This window comes from Trichomycterus rosablanca, chromosome 10, assembly GCF_030014385.1.
Source record: "Trichomycterus rosablanca isolate fTriRos1 chromosome 10, fTriRos1.hap1, whole genome shotgun sequence".
NCBI lineage: Eukaryota > Metazoa > Chordata > Actinopteri > Siluriformes > Trichomycteridae > Trichomycterus > Trichomycterus rosablanca.
The window spans coordinates 22,624,132-22,643,388 of record NC_085997.1 but is presented as its reverse complement, the minus strand read 5'-3'; the positions used below and the strand labels follow the sequence as shown (position 1 = coordinate 22,643,388).

General features: G+C 40.6%; 1 protein-coding gene across 1 annotated transcript in view; it reads left to right on the top strand.

Moving 5' to 3' along the window:
* The window catches only part of jcada (junctional cadherin 5 associated a), a 40,044-nt gene that overhangs the window by 8,516 nt on the left and 12,271 nt on the right, over positions 1 to 19,257 (top strand). The window contains exon 2 of the mRNA XM_063003688.1: positions 13,673 to 14,108. Coding sequence (XP_062859758.1) covers positions 13,777 to 14,108 — 332 coding nt within the window. The 5' untranslated portion in view covers positions 13,673 to 13,776. The remainder of the gene's footprint in view (positions 1 to 13,672; positions 14,109 to 19,257) is intronic.

Here is a 19,257-nt window from a genome sequence, read left to right as displayed (position 1 = left end):
CTCACTGTCACTGCTGAACTGAGAATGGTCCACCAACCAAAAACATCCAGCCAACAGCGCCCTGTGGGCAGCGTCCTGTGACCACTGATGAAGGTTCAGAAGATTATCAACTCAAACAGCAGCAATAGATGAGTGATCGTCTCTGACTTTATATCTACAAGGTGGACCAACTAGGTAGGAGTGTCTAATAGAGTGGACAGTGAGTGGACACCATGTCATTGTTACTGCAATGCTAAGAATGATCCACCACCCAAATAATACCTGCTCAGTGGTGGTCCTGTGGGGGTCCTGACCATTACAGAACAGTGTGAAAGCAGGCTAAAAAGGTATGTAGAGAGAAAGATGGACTACAGTCAGTAATTGTAGAACTACAAAGTGCTTCTATATGGTAAGTGGAGCTGATAAAATGGACAGTGAGTGTAGAAACAAGGAGGTGGTTTTAATATTATGGCTGACCGGTGTATATATGATAATAACTATGATAATTATGACAAAATTATTGTTTTGTTTAATATGTAAATGTGGGCTTCATATTTTCCTTTATGTTTTTTTTACTTTTAGTCATATTAATTTCCATTCACATTCTGGGTCCCAGAAAAGAGCCAACACATGCTTTCTCTGAAACACATGCAGCCAGTCAACCAATTTTTACAAGCTCTGCCTTATGCAGTGTCAACCAGGTAGATGTTTCTGAAAGACAGCGCTTTTTACCCACATTCAAACGCACAAGCTTACAGATGCCCAGTATTGGCTGGCATTGCAGATAATAGGGCCATTCAGCTCCAGGCCAGGAACAGCCAGGGGCACTGTGAAACTGTAGAGGTTTGGAATATGGGGTGAGCTGTTTTTCTACTGCAGCACTTGGAAACCACAAAAATTCATATTTAGGGAGATAGGATATTAAAGTTATCAACACACACACACACGCACACATCTACATTTGTTATTTATTTTAAATTATGTGGAGGAAGGAAATGTCCATTTAGCTGGTATGTTAATAAAATAACTATGCCCATTTGAAGTCTGTTTGAAGTGATGAAGGATAAAAAGGTATGTTTGCAAATCTTGGTTCAGTTTAAACGTGCACCAAGTAGTAAGGCTGTAAGATGGTCCTAAAAACAGCTATTTTTTATTTTTGAGAAATAAATTGTAGTTGACTTCAAAGCATTTTTGATGATTCTGCAAACAAATTGGTTCAGATCAATTTCACACACAGATGATGTTCCCTTAAAAATGAAAGTCTGTTGTTTCTTACTAGCACATGCTCCTCTCCACACTGTAAACACTGGTAATCTGTTGGTATTCTACTTTGGGGAAAGCAGAGAAAACATAGAGGTGTCCTGTGAACATCAATTTTGCAGCTGATTCTGACCTAAATGCTGTACTGGGTTGGTATAATAATACTAATACTTGGTGAGTTTGGATAATAGGATGGAAGAAAACTAGAGGACTTATTCAAGACTCATAGTTTCAGTGGTCAAACCATTCTGTGTGTGTTTGTTGTGCTAAAAAATCAAAACATGACCAAGTTTAGCTTTGTTAATGTTAGTGAAGGCCAGATTTTCTGTATAAATCCTCTTGTTTGTCATGGAGTCTAATCACTGTACTTGGCATCTGAGATTAGGTTCAAATCTGTTAAACCATCCTTCTTTTTTACACCATAGCCACACACACACACACACACACACACACATATATATATATATATATATATATATATATACACTCCTACCTAGTTGTTCCACCTTGTAGATGTAAAGTCAGAGACGATCGCTCATCTATTGCTGCTGTTTGAGTTGGTCATCTTCTAGATCTTCATCAGTGGTCACAGGACGCTGTTGGCTGGAGCTTCGCAACTGACACACACCCCTCCAACACGTGTGCAGTACCGTCTGCATCTTTTCACCTGCATGAGGCGAATTCATATGCGGATCAGCCTTGTGCACGGAGAGCCACACCCTGATCAGCATTATTCCCCAACCCTGCGCAGGCACCATCAATCAACCAGCAAAGGTCATAATTATGATGAACCCTGGTCCAGCTTTTCCCACCCTCTGAACAACAGCCAGTCGTTGTTCATGTAGCCGCCCAGCCCAACCCAGCCGGATGGAGCCACCATGTGTTTGTCTTTCGGGACTCATTTTCAGTTTAAATTTGGTGGTGTCTGTCAAAACCCCAGCACTTCTTTGTAATGTTAGAAAATGATTTTTAAGAGTTTGTTAGTATTGAGGTGGCAAATAGCTCTAGAGATTTGGAAACTTTGTGTCCTAAAAAGCTACCATCTTCTAGAAATCTTAAGGTAATTAAACTTGATTTTTTTTAACCAAAGGTGGCAATAATTCTACAGCTGACTGTAAACCATGTGTAAAGCAAGATTAAGCTTTTGCGGCATTTAGCGGATTCTTTTACTGTTAGGTTCAAATTCTGATTGAATAGTTTTACATGAAGTCATCGATCATGATTTCCTCTGTCTGGTACCAGGAGATCAGGGACAAACATGAACAAACTCCTGGTACCAGAAAGAGGGAGTCATGACAGATGGCATCATTTAGAACTACTTAATCAGGATTTTAACTAACAATCCGGGGGCTCATTCAGTATGGTCCCTTAATATGGGGTAAAGAAGGTCGTCTCAACCCTGGAAAGAGTCTGTGACGAAGTGGATCAGGTATATATCAGGTTTCTAACAGAACTAAGAGGTTTAAAGGAGTGTGGATAGTGTGAAGCTTCAAAGTATTGTAATTAATTAGGGGTTAAGGATCTTGCTCAGGGGTTTAACGGTGGCTACTTGGTAGTGCGACCAAAACCAGCGACCTTCTGATCACCACTCAGCTACCACTGCCGTAACATAAGCACTTAATCAGCAGCTCATAAAGCATGATTTTTATTTCTCTCTCCCTTCTAGCAAACAATGGGAGCAAAAGTAAATGAGCGTATATATATTTTTAACATGTTTAAAGTAAATGAGGCTGCTGCAGTCCTACTGCAATCTTGCAGGATTAAGTTAAGGACCAGCTTTCTTCACTTAGATGCTATTTTTGGTGTGATAAAAAACCTTTAACTTTTAAAACTTTTAAAAGCCTTCTGGTTGCGATAGGCTGCAAAATGCAACCATATGTAGATTAGTATAAAGTGTATTATTAGTTGTAATTAAAAGCGATGAAAGGTGAATGCCTCTGTTTGTAGCATAATGATTTGGCCCTAAAACCATATGGAACGCACATGGACCATAACACTCCCTCCCAACTGTGTAGTTTTCGCTAGTCAGATGAATTGCCATTACGTGATTGGGCTCAATAGAGGGAGGGATATGCATCGATAAGGATCTGCTATTGTAATTGTGCTGTGCTTTTCCTTCCTTTGTTTAAAACTTAAGTCTGGACCAACTAATCTGGCCAATTTGACGAATAGATAGATTTATCTTCTGAATGATGCATCATATCCATTATCATCTGCATTATATTTCAGAAAGGCAAATTAGATGTCAGGGGGGATATTAATAGGGCATTAATTGCAAGTGATCAAGATGATTTATTAAGATCTTTAAAATGTGAAGGTTTTTAAATTGACATTATGCGAGTACCGGCGATGTTCAGTCAAAGTATTAGTCCTGCACGACTCAGCATATTTACATTGTTGTGTTTATTTAAATGTCACCTGTAATTGTTTTCTCCTCATTTAAGATCGTGTTCAAATGAGTAATTAGCATAACACTTGTGTTCGCACATTCTTTGATCCGAGCTCTTTAAGCTGATAAACTTTGTCACTGACATCTCTCGCTAGTTCAAGCCGCTTGATTCTCGCTAATTATGTGCACACATGCTGAGCAGATCAAAAACAATTTTGTGCTCAGAGGCAGTCTGCAGAAAAGACGACGCTATAAGTCAGGTTCAGTGCTTTGTGTTTTATAGGCACTTGTGCTGCTTACATAAAGATAAACCAATTTGCAAGACTCATTTCACATATTTGCCAAAGCTTTTTTGTGTGCCAAGATACACTATATGTCCAAAAGTATTTGGACACCTGACCATGAGCTCGTTTGACATCCCATTTCAAAAAAGTGTATAAAAATAGAGTGACCTCTGTGTGATCTTCTCAGCTATAACACTCTTCTTGATGTTCCAGTTCATTCCAAAGCTTTTCTGGCTGAGGTCAGGGCTCTGTTCAGGCCACTGGGGTTCCTTTAAACTAGGGATGCATCAATACCATTTTTTCCCAACCGAGTACAAGTACAAGTACATGTATTTTTGGATCTATTGGATCAGATATCTGACATGCTAGAAAACTCGATCCGGTCGCCGAGCGCTCGGTGAGCCGGTCGGATCGAGTTGTTGGATAGTTCACACTTAGCGACCGAGAGCCGAGTTTTGATCGCCGAGCGAACGCCGAGTTGCTCCCGAGCCGGCAAATCTAGCGCCGGCCAGTCGCCGAGCGAAAATCAGGACAAAAATCGTGTAGTGTGAACTAGGCATAACGCAGCAACGTGCACTAGGCATACGGCATCGGATGTTTAGTATCGGAGCCTCGTTTGCGAGTACGAGTACAAGTTAATGAGCGCAGTATCGGGCAAATACCCGATACCAGTATCGGTACTCATGCATCTCTACTTTAAACCAAGCTCTTCTTCATGTCATTATAGACCTTGCTTTGTGCACAGGCACACAGTCATGCTGGGACAGGAAAGGGCTAAAATAATTTTCTTTATATAATTAATTTATTACACATTTTAGCAATTGTCATGTTTGAAATGTGTGAATTTAAAAATTACAAGTGGCGTCCAAATACTTTAGCCCATACATTGTAGTTCTTCTCTGTAAATAGTACCTTATGTTTTTGTTGGATCAGATGTGCTATTTTGTTAACCAAGAGACATATCAACGGAAATCTTAGACTATCCATTACTAATAACTAATTGCACATTCTAATACACATTGAGATAAAAATCTTGAGATTAGATCATTTTTGGCCTGATGCTTCTCCATATCTGCGTACTATCAACTGAAATACGTTTTAAATCAACACACTGCTGCTCTAGGGCTAAACATTACGTCCTGCTTTCAATTCTAAAATGTAATACATCTTAAATTCTTAAAATTGTTGAATATGGAGCAGATTTAAACATCAATGTCAAACTAGGATATGCAGCACATGTGTGTGTCTGTGCAGCAGAAACCTGGCACTGTTCTTCATAACGTGTTATTTCCAGCCGGAAAATACATTATTTCCTGCATTTACAATCCTCTGATAGCAGTGCCAGTGTAGACACAGTGCCCGATTTGTCACCTTACTTGTACTGCATTGTTCACATGCTGGCTTTTCAGAAAAGGAAAACATTAGTAACCATGGATGTTTCCTGAATAAAACAGGGGTAGTGGGTAGCTTTGGTTTTTATACAGAAGGCAGATTACTGTGTCTTTGTGTGTATAGAAAGCTTTGGACAATATAAATTGCATAATATTTACAGTTTGGCTAGACGTCTGGCTCTTTTAAGATCTGACATCAGTTCCAAAGCTAGAGAATTCAGATTGGATGGGGACTTATCAATTACACAAGTCTTCTTTAATCCTAGTATTCAGATTAACTATTAGAAATGACTATAAAAAGAACACAGAGTTTTGTGTGTTGTTTTTCTTGAACTCAAAAACCAAACCACAAGGGTTGGTGGTAGAATGGAGTCACACTGTTGATTTTGTTTGGACATCAAAAGGTTCTTCAAGGCTAAGTGACAGCTTAATGCTGGTTGTCTGTTGCATGTTTAAAAATATATACACCGATCACACATAACATTATGACCACCTTTCTAGTATTGTGTTGGTCCCCCTTTTGCTGTCAAAACAGCCTTGACCCGTCGAGGCATGGAGTCTGACACCTTTCTATCAGAACCAGCATTAACTTCTTCTAGCAATTTGACGGGCCAGCCTTTGCTTCCCATGTTCATCAATAAGCCTTGCTCGCCCATGACCCTGTCGCCGGTTTACTACTGTTTCTTCCTTGGACCACTTTTGATAGATACTGACCACTGCAGACCGGTAACACCCCACAAGAGCTACAGTTTTGGAGACAGCTCAGAGAAACACAGATAGCAGTACAATGACACATACGCTGTTCTTTATTATCATCTCTGAATGATAAAGAGTGCCTTTGACCAGCAAGCAGAGGCTTTAATTGCAGCTATAATGAACAATCTTTTTGACCATTTCTCCCCACAGACATAACCAATCATGTCTGTATAGGTGCCCAACAGGTCGATAGCACAGATTTAATCTCGGATCTCCGTGGTGATGGGCTAGTGCGTTAGACTGCTATGTCACCTGAGGACCCTGACCCTTTGTCTCTGAGACATCATTAACAAGTCAAGTTTTAAGCCATAAAATTTCTCACATGCTAATTTACTTTATAGATCACATAGTCTTAGAAAACTTCTTTATTAATAGAATGTTATTTAATAATAATTAGCTGAAGCTCTAATGGAATTTTCTTTTTTATATGCTTTTGTTTTTATATGCAGCATAATAAAAGTCTTGCTGGAATTCAACCCATCCAATGTTTACATTTTACCACTGGTGTGATATTAAGAAGCACAAATAACAAATTGCCATTAATACTGGCTGATTTTATTACTTTTTTCTGTAACTAAGCAACAATAGTTTAGGTACAGAGCTAAACTGGCTATTCTGATGAACAGCAGAAATACAATTTTATCTTAATAAAAATAATAAACACCCTAATAAAAAGAATTGCACATAGAGCTTCACCAAATAAATACATTTCTATTGCAGCAAGGAAAGGTAAATATTTTTTTTGCATGATTAACCAACATTATTATTGCTTTCTAAATTGTATGATTTTGTAACACTTATATTAGCCATTACCTGAAAACGAATATATTGATGACACATGATGACACTGGCGGTGTGTTAGGGCAAATGTGCTTAAACCTAATCAAGAAAGCATTGCTCAAAGACAGTTACAGTGGGGCCAAAAAGTATTTAGTCAGCCACTGATTGTGCAGGTTCTCCTACTTAGAAAGATGAGAGAGGTCTTTCATCATAGGTACACTTCAACTATGAGAGACAAAATGAGAAAAAAAAATCCAGGAAATCACATTGTAGGATTTTTTAAGAATTTATTTGTAAATTATGGTGGAAAATAAGTATTTGGTCAATAACAAACAAGCAAGATTTCTGGCTCTCACAGACCTGTAACCTCTTCTTTAAGAAGCTCTTCTGTCCTCCACTCGTTACCTGTATTAATGGCACCTGTTTGACATTGTTATCTGTATAAAAGACACCTGTCCACAGCCTCAAACAGTCAGACTCCAAACTCAACCATGGCCAAGACCAAAGAGCTGTCGAAGGACACAAGGAAGAAAATTGTAGACCTGCACCAGGCTGGGAAGAGTAAATCTACAATAGGCAAGCAGGTTGGTGTGAATAAATCAACTGTGGGAAGAAAATGGAAGACATACAAGACCATTGATAATCTCCCTTGGGCTCAAGATCTCATCCCGTGGGGTCAAAATGATCATGAGAACGGTGAGCAAAAATCCCAGAACTACACGGAGGGAACTGATGAATGACCTGCAGAGAGCTGGGACCAAAGTAACAAAGGCTACCATCAGTAACACACTACGCCGAGAGGGACTCAAATCCTGCAGTGCCAGGCGTGTCCCCCTGCTTAAGCCAGTACATGTCCAGGCCCGTCTGAAGTTTGCCAGAGAGCAAATGGATGATCCATTAGTGGAAGTGTACCTATGATGTCTCTCATAGTGGAAGTGTACCTATGATGAAAATTACAGACCTCTCTCATCTTTCTAAGTAGGAGAACCTGCACAATCAGTGGCTGACTAAATACTTTTTGACCCCACTGTAAGCAATAACCATAAATCAGAGTGGAAGTCTGATCTCCAGTGCCATAGCAATCTGTGGTCATTAGTCCAAGCAATCAAACCCAGCCCTGTTATCTGGGTGGGAGCAACGGCATTCCTGTCTCATCTATTGATTGGAGTGACATTAACCAAACTCTGGCATCTGTGAGTTCATGGGTACATAGGCAGTGTCTTGAAGTGCCCAATAACTGCTTGAGCAGTAGTTTAAATAATGTTCATGAAGTTAAGAAGATGTCATGTGTCTCAGTAAAAGCATTTTACTCTTTAATTCTGGTGCTGTGTTATTTAAGACCAAGCGTATGTTCACAAGCAAGATGTTTTGCTGTCAGTTGACATCATGTGTGTTTACATTATATATGACAGTGGTTATATCAGAGAGTTTCTGGTTAATATTTAATGCCTGTTATTTATTTATTTTTTTTCATTTCAATAAGATTAACAGATTCTGCTCCAGATTAGCCCATCAGATTTGTCCTAACTTTACCAAGCTCTAGTCTAGTTTCTTTTTTATTCGTACCACTATTGTCCAGTTTCTCATTTTAAAACCACACTCCACAAAGGCTATGAATAAGGTTTTAACACCAAACTATCAGGGTAACAGTTCTAAGGCGCTCTACATGCCTGATAGAACTGCCGGCTCGAGGATGAGACCAGACGCCCTTCAAACATTCAGTCCTAAAAATGTGGAGTTTATTTATGAGTAAGGGCAGGGCCGTGCACCACAGTCATACCTCATAGTCTATAAAGAAAAGTAGCCCATATCTCATCCTCCCTGTAAGAACGTCTCGTCTCGTGAAGTGAACTGTGCTCAGGGATTGAAAATAACGAAATAAGAGAGCGTGATTGATTGATATTGGTTATGTCTAAAAATTAAGTTTAGCCTCTTAGTGTTGTTTGCCAATGTTTCTGTTTTTGCTAAACCTTTTCACTGTAATTTGTCCTAGCACTACGTGCCTAGTCTGACATGTCGAGGAAATGTATTTATTCTTCATTTCGGTGAAGAGTGTTTGCACTGTAGATTCATGGCATCATCAGTCTGCATGTGGTCTGTTTATTTTTAGCAAGCTAGATATGTTTAGTGTAAAAGTAGGTCAAAAAAGGGTTCTGCTCCAAATCTGGATAATGTGCACTTTTTAAGAAGGCACAGTAAGATGCTCTTTGTTTTTGTACAAACTCCGAAGGTGTTTATTTCGAGTCTTGTAAAAAATCACTGTCATCTGCTATGCCTTGTTGTCTAAAACTGTGTAAAACAGTTTGGTTAAGTCGCTTAGCAGCATTGTTTCGTGACAGATTACAGTACTGCTTTAGTTATCTGCTATTCCACAGTATAAGTGACATCCAACTGCGGATAATTTAATAACATGAGACTGTATACAGTATATTGCCATATCACCCAGCTCTAACAGAACTTCTCTGTATTACACAGCAGCACATTGAGGCTTATTTAATCTTAAAGTCTGATGGAGATGTTTTTTTATGTAAAAAATACAGCATATTTATGTTGTATCAGGTTGCAAGGCCATTTCAGTTCTAGTTCATTGGAATTTAAATAGTGTTTGCTTTTAAAGATTAATGTGAGTGTATGTGTGCTAGTATGAATATCAGGAAGGTTATGGAGGAAATGTGTCATATGATGTCTGATGGTTTTGGTTAACTGCACTGCCAGTCTAAGTTCTTTAGATACTTAGTGTTTTAAACCGATGAATAAAATAGTGGTTTCTTTGTTGGGACTGGGGAAGTTAAAAACACTCTTTTTCAAAATGCCTAAACTTACTAACCATCATAGGAAGTAGAAACAAAGTGTACATACAATTGCAATCAGAAATATTTAACCCCCTCATGTTAATAGTTATTATAGTGATGTGTATAGAACTAAATGAAAATACACAACAAGAAGTCACACTAAGCAAGGAAAGAATGTATATTAATATATAACACTAGCAAAGAAAGCATATAGCTGCTGATATGTGTTTAAATAAGAAACATGTAGTTCATCCATGCGCACTAATATACAACCCTCAGCCTCAGAACTTGGTGAAGCATTTTTTTGTGTCAATAGTACCTTCAAACATATGCAAGTTACTAATGCCAAGGGCGCCAATGATGCACCCCCAGATATTGCCTTTTGCGCCTTTCACTGCTAACAGTCTGGATGATCTTTTTCATCCCTAGCATTCAGTAGTGTAGTAACCAGTTGTATTCTTCTGGTTATAAGCTCTGTAGGGCGGCACGGTGGCTCACTGGGTAACACTGTCGCCTCACAGCAAGAAGGTCCTGGGTTCGATCTCCAGGTGGGGTGGTCCGAGTCCTTTCTGTGTGGAATTTGCATGTTCTCCCCGTGTCTGCGTGGGTTTCCTCCTGGAGCTCCGGTTTTCTCCCAGAGTCCAAAAACATGCAGCCAGGTTAACTGGAAATACAAAATTGTCCATGACTGTGTTTGACATTAAACTTGTGAACTGATGAATCTTGTGTAACGAGTAACTATCGCGTCTGTCATGAATGTAACCAGTGTGTGTAAAACATGACGTTAAAATCCTAATAACTAATACCTATCTATAAGCTCTGTCTTTTCTGATAAACCACTGAACCTCATGGCCAAACAGTTCCAGTTTTGATTCGTCACGTAGAACTGTGTCCCAAAACTCTGCAGACCTTTCCAAATTCCATTTGGTGTATTCCAGTTGATTCTTAATGCGCTTCTTGGTCAAGAATGGCATGTGCTGTGTAGTCAGACCATAAAGTTCTTGGTTGTTAGGGGATCTTGTCATGGTTTCCACTGACACATTCGTCCCAGATTTCATCAGGTCATCCTGTAAGTCTTTTACAGTAACACAGGGGTTTTCTTTGTTGTCCTGATAAGAAGCTAAGGCCTCTGGTGCAACGTGTCATGTAGTGACAAGTTCTCAGTGCAGCACTATCCCTGTTCTGTCCACTTTCTTCCTTGCAGGCTGCAGGTGTTTTATATCTTTCATTTGTTAGTTTGTTTATATTAATCTGGCCACCTTTTTAGCCACAGTATTGTTCTACTTTAGATGAAACATTTGCACATGGGTTCTTTTTCATTCTTGCAAGTGTGTGGATGCTCCATGTGCTTCAGTAGCTAAATGTGTCCATCCCTGTTACAGATTCACTGTTTTTGTGTTGTCAGTGGTGAGCATAAGAGTGTCTTTATTTCCCTATAAGCTAATATGCATTTTTTCCAGAGCTTCCTCTATTTGCATATATCTCCATTAGTTATTTGTGTGATTCTCTACAGTAGCTAGGCTAGATAGAGAAGAATTCAGAGTGAAACTTGTGATTGGGATTATTCAAATGTATAAAACCGATTTCATTTCACTTTAACAGCTTAAACGTTGCTTGAAGGGCACAGATGAATGGCACTTTATGTTGTTTAAAATGTATTTAAACAGGAGGTGGTGTCACCAAGCAGAAGTCAAGAGTCAATCCTCCAAAACTAACAGGTTTAAGTCTCTGAAAGAGAAATAATCGCATTAGTGCTCAGAGATATTGTGTTTCGCAGTCAGAGATTTACTGACTCACATCTGTGTATGAAACAAAGAATACACTCAGAGAGAATGAGGTATGAGAAGGTTAAATATTCATTTATGGTGGATTTCTGTTACAGAAGAAGATTACCTGGGTGTTATCTTTTAGTGTAGACATTTGTAGGTTACATCAGGCAGCTTCAATCCTTTTCCTATACTGGTGTCTAGTCCACAATACCACAGGTGAATTTAAAATCCCCTCTGACCTATTATACCTTTCTGTCCACACAAGCATATCTTTTTTCCAGTCTGATCTCTGATGTCATAGTGTGGTACCGCCTGGATGCACTGCTTTGTCGCTCTGTTTTAAGGGCTAGTCACTTGACTCAGTTTAACAGTGAACTTTAACAGCACAGCCAGTGAGACAAACCAATTGTATGATGTTAGTACAATGACTCACTTTTTCAGTATGTCAATTGGCTCAGCTAGCAGCCGACTCTATTAGTTTTTATGACCAGCCATTTTTACATTTAGAATAATGACCATCAGGCATTTAGAAATGCTTTGTTGTCTTTTTTAAAGTATGCAGTGTCTTCCATGGTCATTTCAGTTTTATAATGGGGACATAAAAAAGACTTTGTAGTAACTTTTTTTTTTTTTGTATTTTCTCCCTTTTAGCGCGTGCAATTGCCCGATTGTGTCTTGCTTCCTCTCCACCAATGCCGATCCCTGCTCTGATTGAGAAGAATGACGCTAACCCACACCCCCTCTGACACGTGGGCAGCATGCCGTATGCATTTTATCACCTGCACTTTGACAAGTGCAGTGCAGCTCAGCGTTGTGTACGGAGAGACACACCCTGAGAACACTCTTTTCTCATCTCTGTGCAGGCGCCATCAATCAGCCAGCAGCGGTCGTAATTGCACCAGTCATGGGAGAGAGACCCCATCCGGCTTAGTCCTTGCCCATATCTGAACAATAGGCCAATCGTTGTTCATGTGGCCGCTCAGCCTTAGCCAGCAGGCAGAACTGAGATTCGATACGATGGATTCGAGATCCCAGCTCTGGTTCCAGTGTGTGTTTTTACCGCTGCGCCACCTACCTATGCCTACTTTGTAGTCATTTTTATTAAAATACATTTTCTGAACACGGTCAAATCTTGGCTCCGCCACCGGTCGGCTGGGCGCCATCTAGCGGGCACAATTGACAGTGCCTGCAGCAGACAATAATTGGCCACTATGTCTGCTGGGTGGGATGACCGGACTAAGTGGGTGGGGTCTTTAAACGCTATGTAGGGACCCTGATTAGCAGATGGAGGTGCATGTGCAGAAAGCATGGGTGAAAAGAAGGGGCTGTGCACGGGTGCACGGGTCGGAGGAGGCGTGAGCAGCAATATACCCTCCTTGAATGCAATCAGGGATCCCCAGCAGCGGAAGACAGATTGACTATGCTAAATCAGGAGAAAACAAAGAAAAAATGCATAAATAAACAAATAAGTAGATAAATAAATAAATTTTGATACGGGCAGCACGGTGACTCGGTGGGTAGCACTGTCACCTTACAGCATATAGGTCTTGGGTTTGATTCCCAGGTGGAGTGGTCCGTGTCCTTTCTGTGATTTCTGGGTTTCCTCCGGGTGCTCCGGTTTCCTCCCACAGTCCAAAGACATGCAGTCAGGTTAAAAGTTACTAAATATATTAAAGGTTCCCCTAGGTATGAGTGTGTGAATGTGTGTATGTGTATTTGCTCTGTGATAGACTGGCAACCTGTCTGGACCTTTACGTACCCACAGTGACCCTGAATAGGATTAAGGGGTGGTAAAACAGACAATTAATGAATAAATTTTAATGCTTTTTTTAGTCAGTGAACATAAATAGAGTTCTTAAATACAATGACCGTCTCATTCAGTAATGTTTTATTTACTACTTGCCATTATACTTTTATTGCTTTGATTCCTTTTGATCATCTGAACAGTCTGAAATTGTGTAATGTCATGGCAATTGTGCTCCTAATTGGGTCAGCGTTCATTGTGCAGGTTGTGTTCTACTTCACTGGGCTGGATTGAGTATCATTGCTGTACTGAAAGAAAATGGGAGGGTGAGGAGGAAATAGATAATTGAACAGACAGGCGGTCAGACAGCCATTGAAAATTGCTTCTCTTTTAAGGTAGAACCTTCTTGGTGTGACTGTCGCCCTTTTGGGTAAGGGGGTGCAGTCCACATCAATGGGATTTAAATCAGTAATTATATTAATAAATCTCTCACTCACACTGTTTCTCATCCATTTCTTTCCCTCACAGTGATGGCCTCAATAGTGCAGCTGTTCCCCGGCACGCCTCATCTGGAACACGTTTAAACCCTGACGATAGTCAAGCGCATACTTGGGAAACCTTTCTATTTAGACATGTACAGCGTAGAGGACCTCCTCATCTCTCATGGATATAAAGTAAGCAGCAACAATAACGTCCCTCCGTCACGTTCACCCTCAGCCCAAGAACAGCGCCCGCCAACGCGCAGCAACAGTCGGTGTGAAATCACAGACAGGAGGACGGTACACGGCGTGGTGAATGGCTACAAAACGGACTCTGTTTATGGTGGTGGTGTCAGACAAGCTTTGTCTGGGGGTGGCTCCGGTGACACAGACAGAAGAGATGGGATGCAGAGGACAGTGGAACAGGATAGGGGAAATCTAGGAGATGGACATTCACCAGGAGACACACAGACAAGAGACAGTGGGTGAGTAGAAGTGTTTTTGGTGTGTCTTACGCTCCTCTACCCTCTTCATATCTTTACCTACCTTCTTCTACCTTGTTTATTTTTCTTATTTTTATTTCACAGCAGCTCAGATTTAAGTTGTCTGGGGTAATGAGGCTTGTTATGTAATGGTGGGTAGCTGTCAAGGACGTTTTCACGACTATAGGGCAAGATCCTGTCACTCTCTTTCATACCTCCCTTCTCAATCTCTTACTCTCTCCTAAATCACACCATATTTTGTTAATATCAGTATATAACTTGATAAAACCCTATTGTTTTAGCTTTTTGGCTTTCTACCTCCCCTCATCCATTATGGTGCTTGTGCATTAGTTTGATTAATTTCCTTCACTTATCATGCCCATGTTTTAAACACCACTACATTAAACACAGTGGTAAATCATCCCTGTTGTATAACAAACAGTATGTGGACACCTCTATCAATTATGTAAATCAGGTGTTTTAGTCATAACCACTGCTATTAGTATTATAACATCAGTTATGTATTTTTGTGCACTAAGCAAGGTTAAGTCAAGTCAAAATTATTTGTGTAGCAGTTTTTAAAACAGACTTTATCTCAAAGCAACTTTACAGAATCCAGGACCTGAAAACCAAAAACCCCCTGTTAAGCAAGCCAAAGGCAACAGTGACAAGGAAGAACTCCCTTAAAATTACGAGGAAGAACCCTTGAGAGGAGCCAGACTCAACAGGGATCCATTCTCCATAAGTGGCCTGGAAAAATTAAAATTTAAATTAATTAGAATTAAACAAACCATGCACTTAGAATAAAATTATAAATTATTTATAACGAAAGTTATAACAGGTGAAAAACATAAAGAATCTTTCAGTCCAGTAGTGAGTTCTGGACATTGTCAGAGCAAACATGACAGATTCCCGTCATATCCAGCAGGAACTGCATTGGTCCTTTGGGATTCACTGAATTGTAGATTGTGATGTTTGTGTGTGTGTGTGTGTTTTAAGAACAGGCAAAAATTCCCACAGAAACACTCCATAATCTTGTGAAAATACTTCTCAAAAGTAGGCGGTTATAGCCAACTCCATATTACCGCCTATTGTTTTGGAATATGTTTAACAAGTGCAGCTCATTGTTAGGTGTTCACATACTTTTGGTCATATAGTGTATTTAATGCACATCCATTGGTAATCTTTGACTTCTCCAAGACATCTGTAAACTTTGCTTCACTATGTTTCACTCAGGCAGTCAGTGCAGCAAGTAACTGTGACCAAGGATTGTCCTGTCATTGCAGTATGTATTTGAAATAATAATCATATCCACTATATGACCAAAAGAATGTGGATACCTGACCATAAGCAGTAACAGCTTTCACACCTTTGGGAAGGCTTTTACAAAATTTTAGGAGTGTCTGTGGGAGTTTGTGCCAATTCATTGGGCGCTGATGTTGGGCGAGAAGGCATCTGCATCTGCATCCCGAAGGCATTTAGTGGGGACAGACAACTTTAGTTAAGCCAAGCCTGAGACCACTCAAAGTCTTAAAAAGTGTTTTATATTCTTGCCCTGAAACATGCCTTGCCACAGTTTGATTGCATTCACAGCGTGGTTTTTGTTTACTATACAGTGTAAATTGTGTGCTGTTTTAGAGATAGGTGTGTTCCCTTACAAACCAAAAAGAGAAGTTCTCAAGGATAGTTATAGCAAACAGGATGCACCTGACTACAGGAGATAATAATAGATCATGACAGGGTGGATGTTTCTGAGCACAGGAAACAAGAGATAAACATTTTTCAGATTTTTTATCTTAATTCTTTCTGAATCCACTATATACAGTGTATCACAAAAGTGAGTACACCCCTCACATTTCTGCAAATATTTCATTATATCTTTTCATGGGACAACACTATAGACATGAAACTTGGATATAACTTAGAGTAGTCAGTGTACAGCTTGTATAGCAGTGTAGATTTACTGTCTTCTGAAAATAACTCAACACACAGCCATTAATGTCTAAATAGCTGGCAACATAAGTGAGTACACCCCACAGTGAACATGTCCAAATTGTGCCCAAATGTGTCGTTGTCCCTCCCTGGTGTCATGTGTCAAGGTCTCAGGTGTGAATGGGGAGCAGGGCTGTTAAATTTGGTGTTTTGGGTACAATTCTCTCATACTGGCCACTGGATATTCAACATGGCACCTCATGGCAAAGAACTCTCTGAGGATGTGAGAAATAGAATTGTTGCTCTCCACAAAGATGGCCTGGGCAATAAGAAGATTGCTAACACCCTGAAACTGAGCTACAGCATGGTGGCCAAGGTCATACAGCGGTTTTCCAGGACAGGTTCCACTCGGAACAGGCTTCGCCAGGGTCCACCAAAGAAGTTGAGTCCACGTGTTCGGCGTCATATCCAGAGGTTGGCTTTAAAAAATAGACACATGAGTGCTGCCAGCATTGCTGCAGAGGTTGAAGACATGGGAGGTCAGCCTGTCAGTGCTCAGACCATACGCCGCACACTGCATCAACTCGGTCTGCATGGTCGTCATCCCAGAAGGAAGCTGACGCACAAGAAAGCCAGCAAACAGTTTGCTGAAAACAAGCAGTCCAAGAACATGGATTACTGCAATGCCCTGTGGTCTGACGAGACCAAGATAAACTTGTTTGGCTCAGATGGTGTCCAGCATGTGTGGCGGCACCCTGGTGAGAAGTACCAAGACAACTGTATCTTGCCTACAGTCAAGCATGGTGGTGGTAGCATCATGGTCTTGGGCTGCATGAGTGTTGCTGGCACTGGGGAGCTGCAGTTCATTGAGGGAAACATGAATTCCAACATGTACTGTGACATTCTGAAGCAGAGCATGATCCCCTCCCTTCGAAAACTGGGCCTCATGGCAGTTTTCCAACAGGATAATGACCCCAAACACAACCTCCAAGATGACAACTGCCTTGCTGAGGAAGCTGAAGGTAAAGGTGATGGACTAAACCCAATTGAGCACCTGTGGCGCATCCTCAAGTGGAAGGTGGAGGAGTTCAAGGTGTCTAACATCCACCAGCTCCGTGATGTCATCATGGAGGAGTGGAAGAGGATTCCAGTAGCAACCTGTGCAGCTCTGGTGAATTCCATGCCCAGGAGGGTTAAGGCAGTGCTGGATAATAATGGTGGTCACACAAAATATTGACACATTTGGGCACAATTTGGACATGTTCACTGTGGGGTGTACTCACTTATGTTGCCAGCTATTTAGACATTAATGGCTGTGTGTTGAGTTATTTTCAGAAGACAGTAAATCTACACTGCTATACAAGTTGTACACTGACTACTCTAAGTTATATCCAAGTTTCATGTCTATAGTGTTGTCCCATGAAAAGATATAATAAAATATTTGCAGAAATGTGAGGGGTGTACTCACTTTTGTGATACACTGTATATATACAGTGGGGCCAAAAAGTATTTAGTCAGCCACTGATTGTGCAAGTTCTCCTACTTAGAAAGATGAGAGAGGTCTGTAATTTTCATCATAGGTACACTTTACTTATGAGAGACAAAATGAGAAAAAAAAAATCCAGGAAATCACATTGTAGGATCTTTAAAGAATTTATTTGTAAATTATGGTGGAAAATAAGTATTTGGTCACCCACAAACAAGCAAGATTTCTGGCTCTCACAGACCTGTAACTTCTTCTTTAAGAAGCTCTTCTGTCCTCCACTCGTTACCTGTATTAATGGCACCTGTTTGACCTCGTTATCTGTATAAAAGACACCAACTCGTCGTGTTTGGAGGAAGAAGAATGCTGAGTTGCATCCCAAGAACACTATACCTACTGTAAAGCATGGGGGTGGAAACATCATGCTTTGGGGCTGTTTTTCTGCAAAGGGGACAGGACGACTGATCCGTGTTAAGGGAAGAATGAACGGGGCCATGTATCGTGAGATTTTAAGCCAAAACCTCCTTCCATCAGTGAGAGCATTGAAGATGGAACGTGGCTGGGTCTTCCAGCATGACAATGATCCCAAACACACCGCTCGGGCAACGACGGAGTGGCTCCGTAAAAAGCATTTCAAGGTCCTGGAGTGGCCTAGCCAGTCTCCAGACCTCAACCCCATAGAAAATTTGTGGAGGGAGCTGAAAGTCCGTGTTGCCCAGCGACAGCCCCAAAACATCACTGCTCTAGAGGAGATCTGCATGGAGGAATGGGCCAAAATACCAGCTACAGTGTGTGCAAACCTGGTGAAGACTTACAGGAAACGTTTGACCTCTGTCATTGCCAACAAAGGTTATGTTACAAAGTATTGAGTTGAACTTTTGTTATTGACCAAATACTTATTTTCCACCATAATTTACAAATAAATTCTTTAAAAATCCTACAGTGTGATTTCCTGGATTTTTTATTTTGTCTCTCATAGTTGAAGTGTACCTATGATGAAAATTACAGACCTCTCTCATCTTTCTAAGTAGGAGAACTCGCACAATCAGCGGCTGACTAAATACTTTTTGGCCCCACTGTGTATACAGTATATATATATCAGCCATAACATTAAAACCACCTCCTTGTTTCTACACTCACTGTCCATTTTATCAGCTCCACTTACCATATAGAAGCACTTTGAAGTTCTACAATTACTGAGTGTAGTCCATCTGTTTCTCTACATACCCCACAGAGCAGGTATTATTTGGGTGGTGGATCATTCTCAGCGCTGCAGTGACGCTGAGTTTTTAAATACCGTGTCCACTGACTGTCCACTCTATTAGACACTCCTACCTAGTTGGTCCACCTTGTAGATGTGAAATCAGAGACGATCGCTCATCTATTGCTGCTGTTTGAGTTGGTCATCTTCTAGACCTTCATCAGTGGTCACAGGGCAGCATGCCCACGGGGAGCTGTTGGCTGGATATATTTTTGGTTGGTGGATTATTCTCAGTCCAGCAGTGACAGTGAGGTGTTTAAACCTTCATTATCCACTCATACCAGCACAACACACACTAACACACCACCACCATGTAATTGTCACTGCAGTGCTGAGAATGACCCATCACCCAAATAATACCTACTCTGTGGTGGACCTGGGAGAGTCCTGACCATTGAAGAACAGCATGAAAGGGGGCTAACAAAGCATGCAGAGAAACAGATGGACTACAGTTAGTAATTGTAGAACTACAAAGT